This window comes from Vigna unguiculata, chromosome 11 (assembly GCF_037176805.1).
Source record: "Vigna unguiculata cultivar grain cowpea cultivar isolate G323 ecotype 2 chromosome 11, ASM3717680v1, whole genome shotgun sequence".
Taxonomy (NCBI): Eukaryota; Viridiplantae; Streptophyta; class Magnoliopsida; order Fabales; family Fabaceae; genus Vigna; species Vigna unguiculata.
In genome coordinates this window covers 7,616,412-7,622,761 of record NC_140802.1, presented here as the reverse complement: position 1 = coordinate 7,622,761, position 6,350 = coordinate 7,616,412, and the positions used below count along the sequence as shown (strand labels likewise).

General features: G+C 31.9%; 1 protein-coding gene across 2 annotated transcripts; it reads left to right on the top strand.

Annotated features, from left to right (window-relative positions):
- Nucleotides 1-1,576: 1,576 nt before the first annotated feature.
- On the top strand, nucleotides 1,577-5,857 carry HEI10 (RING/U-box superfamily protein). 2 transcript variants are annotated; one of them, XM_085668406.1, is made up of 10 exons: nucleotides 1,577-1,709; nucleotides 2,943-3,062; nucleotides 3,218-3,290; nucleotides 3,670-3,715; nucleotides 3,864-3,894; nucleotides 4,059-4,314; nucleotides 4,390-4,553; nucleotides 5,143-5,380; nucleotides 5,455-5,492; nucleotides 5,577-5,857. In XM_085668406.1, the coding sequence occupies exons 2-9, from the start codon at nucleotides 2,993-2,995 to the stop codon at nucleotides 5,459-5,461; spliced, it is 885 nt and encodes a 294-aa protein (XP_085524532.1). In that variant the 5' UTR covers nucleotides 1,577-1,709; nucleotides 2,943-2,992; the 3' UTR covers nucleotides 5,462-5,492; nucleotides 5,577-5,857. The 2 variants fall into 2 exon arrangements, with proteins under 2 accessions (XP_085524532.1, XP_027912026.2); XM_028056225.2 differs by having other exon boundaries at nucleotides 5,113-5,380.
- Nucleotides 5,858-6,350: the final 493 nt, after the last annotated feature.

Here is a 6,350-nt window from a genome sequence, read left to right as displayed (position 1 = left end):
TATAGGTTCTATTCAATTTGCTGTTCTTAGACAAGATACTTTATTTAAAGATTAACAATGTTAATTATAGACTTAAACTTATAGTTTTGAAAATAAAATTTGGAATCACTTTCATCGAGTTAAATAATTTTGGTAAAACTTAGCTATGGATTGATAATGAAGAGAGCAAAATACTTCGGAAGAAAAATTTCTCCCTTATAGCTTTTAGAATTCTCAACAAGCTTAGAATTAGAAAAAGTGAGGAGGTTTTTTTCCCAACATTAAGAAGTTGAACCGGATTTATTTTAAATCGCAAGGCACATAAAAACTTTATTTAATATATCTGGTTTATATCAATGAACCTCTCTACATATATCTTTCTATCTCCCTCTCTATACATATAAAAAAGAGTGTTGAAAAAACTATAGCCACTAATTATAAACCATGGTCCGAAGTATTTTTGGTTATATAGATATAAAAAGGAAAATGAGGTTTTAACAATTGTTTTTTGACAAAGTTGATAAATTTTCTATAAATAGGATTAAAGTAGATTAATTTTTTATTTTTTAATTAAAAAGAAGTAATAAAAATAGTAATTTTTCACCTTATTTAGTAGTTTGACAAATTTTGTTTAAAAAAACTTTGTTAATGTGTCATTTACCATATAAAAACTACTACACCACTGACCTTTGATAAGTAGTATTAACATGTAAGAAGTTGTCAATTTTTGTTTAAACTCTTGAAAATTGTTTCCACATTCTTGACTCCAACCAAAATTGTATTTTTTCTAGTAAATTCTTAACTATTTATTGGAGAATATATTAACATATATTTTTAAATTTAAAACAATGAAAAAACGCATTCAAAATGATAATATATGAAACTTTATATATATTACAATCTTACCCTATATAAGACAAAAGAGGTCTTAGACTAGTGAAACAATATAAAACAGGGTATTATAATTATATTGAATACTTATATGCATAAATTAATGTCAAATATAAAATTATAGAGTGCCAAACAATAAATATAGAACTATGTTATTCTTCTTTTACAATATATTTTTTCTTTTTTAATAAACTCGGTTGTAGGATATTACCTTTATCCACTCATTCATGTTGTAAATAGAAATATCATAATCGGTTTAAATGTGTGAATTAATCTGATTCATCATCGTCGGTTGGATTAAAAAAAAGTAAACTCAAATAATTTAATAATTTACTTTGAATGTATTGCTATCCATATATAAATTAAATTAAAAAATGAAATATTTTATAAGAAAGAAAACACACCTAACTTAGTACGTAATGAATTGAGTTAGATTATAAAATTTTCAATTTATCAAAATATAAATTAATTAAATTAATTTACTTTTAATTTAACTATGTAGTGAATCTGAATAACCTATTTTGACATTTTTAAACAAATTAAAGTATATGATAAATAAATTTTAAAATAATTATGATAAAAATCAATAAATGTATACATTTTTTAACTAAATAAAATATATAAACTTTTTTAACACTGTAAAGACATTTAAATGATACACATTTTAAACTTGGCCGTTACTCTTCTTTTTCTCTTTGTTCTTTTTCGGGATTTTTTTGTGGTGCGCTTCAGCGTTTGGTTCCCATTTCAAGTTTTCGCGCTAAAGTTGATCTTCTACTCTTCTCTGAAATTCAACGCTTCTCTCGTTCCTTCTTCAATTTCTCGAGCAATTTTGTTAGGTACTGCATTCTTGAACCTTTGCAATTGCTCTTGTTATTCCACGACGTTTTTTTCTTGATGGAAAAGAAAGTTCTGCAGAACTTTTACATATTTATAGCTTGAGTTTTCGAAAATTTTGAAAAATGAAACATAAGCTGAATTTTTTACTCGTTTAATAAAGTCACGGATTTGGTTCTGCTGGCTATTTCGGTCACGGTTTTATCTATTGTAAATGAATTTAGTTTAAGTTAATTCATTATTTGCATTTGAAATTCTGATTATGGGAGTTAGCGTGTAACTGAAACTTCTTTTGTGCTACCAATTATGAATGAAAATGTGATGCATGGTCAATTGAGTTGTTGAAGTGATTGTTTTTTGCATATTCTACCTCTACATCTAGGTCATTTAATCCTGTTCTGCTCCCCATTTGTTTGTGAATTTTACAGTAATCGGTGAAAGATTTGTTGATGGTGCAAAGGTGTGTATATTCATTGGATTTTTCACTGTTTTGCTCTCTTTTTCCTCACTTTTGATGATGGCGCATAAGCATTATGAAGTCCTTTTGTCATTACTCATCAGTCAAGTTTCCATCTTTCTTTGTGAAACTGCAATTATGTAATGAGTTTATAAAACTTTATTGGAAGTTGAAGGTGCTGATTAGAGGATAGTGACAAATAAGTTAATGAGAAAGTGAGAGCAGCTGTTAGCAGTCTGTGTGTGAATGGGTTAGTGCGTGCGAACAGAGGAAGGGTTAATGTTTAGTCAGTTAGGAGTTAGGACTGTGAATTGGAATTAGTTAGTTTATACAACTAAGTAGTCCTTCTAGGTTTTCAAGTATGCTGTTGAAATTCTATACACAATCCTTTGTTCGTCAGATCTTTGTTAGAGAAGCATCAGGTATTGAACTGAATCATCGTTGAAAAATTTCTGCCTTGTATGATTCAAATATTTAGTGTTTATGGATAAGTAGTTTTTTATGTGCTTATTGTATAATAACTAATCTACGGGTTTAGTATTGACCTACTCAGAGTCCAACTCTTTTTGCTTTCAACTTGTTATTTTTAGTTAAGAAACTGGTAGCTTCTTTAGTTGTAGGACGATTGCATTGATGTTATTGTTATCGTAGTGATTATGTTTTGGTAGATTACACTTGCCGTTGCACATCCGCTAGCTACTTTTCCTTTTTCTGCCTTTAAGTAAAGCCTAGTCTTATCAATCCATGAAGAAACCTGATGTACTGTTTTGTCTTGCAGTTATTTTAATTCGACCCTTGGACATTTATGGTTAATATCCGACGGCTGAAATGAGATGCAATGCATGCTGGCGAGAATTAGAAGGGCGAGCCATTTCCACAACCTGTGGTCACCTATTATGTATCCACATACAAACAGTTTTGACGTTGTGTTCCTCCTTTTTAGTAAAATATGATCAACTTAGTGCATATTAAATTAGGTTGATTTTCTGCATGTTTTATCATTGAAATGATTATTAGTTTTTATTTATGTGGTTTCCTTAACAATGTTAAAAGGCACAGATGATGCCAATAAGATATTAAGCAATGATGGAGCATGTCCTATATGTGATCAAGTCCTTTCTAAGAGGTGAGGATATGATAGGGATCTGTTTGATCATACACGTGATTTCGTTCCTTACCTGAAATGATACTGATTATAACGGTCAATAAATGGAACGAATCATCCCTCAACAATCTATACTTTAAGCTTCATGGAAATAATGTTTGATTATAGGAGTTGTGCTGATTATTTAATTTTGTTCTACATTATAAGCTTTCAATTTTAAGTTTCATGGAAATGGTGCTGATGTAAGCGCTCATTTGGTAGCAGTAACACCCCCCTAACAGTTAGTACCTATAATTGTGCCGAAATTTGATGCTCTGTCTTCATTTTTAGATTTTGAGTTGTCAATTTTAAGCCTCATGGATGACGTCTTGTCTAAGTTATATGTTTCTCCTCTTGTCAGTCTCATGAAACCTGTGGATGTCAATCCCAATGATGAATGGGTCAATGTAAGTAAATATTCTCTTGTGCAATACTAACTACATATTACATAAACCTAAGATACTCTGTAATTTACTGAATTTCACGACCCCATCTCTTCTTTTTCTTTATTCTCACTAGCTTTGTCGCCAATTATTGTGATGTTTTATGTTGCAGATGGCCATGGCAGGAGTATCTCCTCAGATATGTATCCTTTATGTCTATTGTGTAGAGGTAGAACTGCGTAGAAATAGAAAACTATGGTTGTATGGTATATCCCTCTGAACTATCTAGCAAATGAAGTGCATATTCTGAAACTCTAGAAATTAAGAGGGTACATTGGACCTTGCGTGTTTACCTGAGCCAATTCAGTAATGAAAAGTGCATATAGAAGTGTGATGTTCTACATTGGGCAAAAAGAACTGGAGATGCAGTTTAAGATGAACAAGATTGTTGCTCAATGCCGGCAGAAATGTGAGATGATGCAAGAGAAGTTTACAGAAAAACTAGAGCAGGTGCACACTGCTTACCAAAAGATGGCTAAGAAGTGTCAGATTATGCAACAGGAAATTGAGAGCTTAACCAAGGACAATCAAGAACTTCAGGAAAAATTTGCTGAAAAATCCAGGTCAGTGTTGATTGCATTTCCTCTTCTACAAATTTATATGTCGTTATTAGTTCCTTAAATCAATTTCAATTTCAGGCAGAAGAGAAAATTGGATGAAATGTATGACCAGCTGAGGAATGAGTTTGACTCAGTGAAGCGATCTGCCATACAGCCTGCAAACAACTATTATTCCAGAAATGAGCACGACTTGTTCTCTAACCCGCCGAACATGATTGATGACAGAGAAATTGGTAGAAAAGGTAACCCTTTGCTTTCAATAGACAGAGGATACTTCTTTTCAGTTAGAAAGGATTTTTTGTTATGTTCAAGTTTCACATAACTATAAAACCAAATAAAGTATGATTTATTTAGGGTTTGTTTGATTAAACTTGTCTATCAATACAAGGAGTTTAAAAAGAAATTAAACACTTATATAAGAAACTTCTACAAAAGTACGATACAAAATTAATTTTAAAAAAAATTAACATAAGAAACTTCTACAAAAGTAACTTATATAAGTTAATTTTAATTTATGAAAAAATTTGTTGTCTTTCCTTTTTATTTTCTTGTAATTGAAAACATGCCCTTAAATAATGTAATGAAAGCAATGAAGAAAATGACATCAAATTACTACTACAACCTCTGCCACCATAGTCAGTCATAACCCCATCATCATTACAATTACCACCATTAACATTGTTGTAACTCTCATCGCCACGACGGTAATGGAGCAACAATGAAAATTATGGGGTCATGGACTGTGTTTGATCTTGTTTCTGCTTAGATGTTTCCAAAAGTAGAATAACTTATTTGTTGCAGGTGGGCCGGTATTCACTCCTGCCACTCCAGGACCAAGAGATGATGTCTGGCCAGGAAGGCAGAATAGCAATAACTCCGGTCCCTTTGACCTCTCCGTTGTCTCACCGGCAAAACAAACGGCCATCGCAGGGGACGCTGGTAACAGAAGGGCTGGTGCTCATCCTTTTGGACCAGGTGCTACTAATAATCCATCCATGACTTTGAGGAACATGATACTATCTCCAATAAAGAGGCCTCAACTCTCACGTAACCGCCCTCAATTATTCACGTAAGGAGTAAACTCAACTCTGTTAATTTACTTCTGCTGTACATTCTTAATCTTGTTATATTTTGTTGTTTCAGATTGTAGGCTCAAAGGAGGCCAACCTTCTGTAATACCAGTTAAGCTTTTTCCTTTGGTTCTGGCTTTATTTTCCTTTCATATTTTCTTCTTTTTTAATCCCTTGGTTGTTTTCCTTTGGCAGGAAAAACAAATCTAGTGTTTGCACAAATCAATTCGTGGCTGCATAACGTGCTATGATATTTTAAAGTTCTCTCTCTAGTTCTGACCTTCAAAACTCTTATAGATGTAGAGCTGCTAACATGAACACTTTATATATCATGTAAGTTCCCTAGTTTCAATCTGTAGATGCATATTTTCCCAGCGTATTATGGTGTGATTGGAGGACACTCAAAAGTGAATACCCTTAAAACTAAGTATGAATCCGAGCAAAGAATGAAAGAGGGAGTCTTCTTTTATGCCTTTCATTTTTGCGTCCAATTTCATGGATTAATAAACTATTGAAATGGAGAATTATTAACATGGACATTTTGAAGTTTCAAAAAAGCTGTGTTCACATGGTGAGAGAGACTTGTATGCCACATGGAAATGTGAACTTGTGTCGATCTATATCCGTGTGTCAGCAGGCAAATTTTGTTTCCAGTTATCAGAATTTATTTTCCACCAGACAATCAGTGTGAAAAGTATTATGTCGGAATGGATAATTGTAATTGTTGTAACAATCCTATTTAGTAGTAACGTTACCACTAACCATGCATCTAGTCACCATAAAACCAGATCATATAAATATATATAAGATTACTTTACGATCCTTCAATAAAATAATATTTTTCTATATACATGATTATTGAGAGGAATATAAACTACACATGCCTACATATCCAAAATATTTATACTATTATAAATCCTCTCAACTGTTCATTGTTAAGAATTCTCACCTACACGATCCTATGTTTCT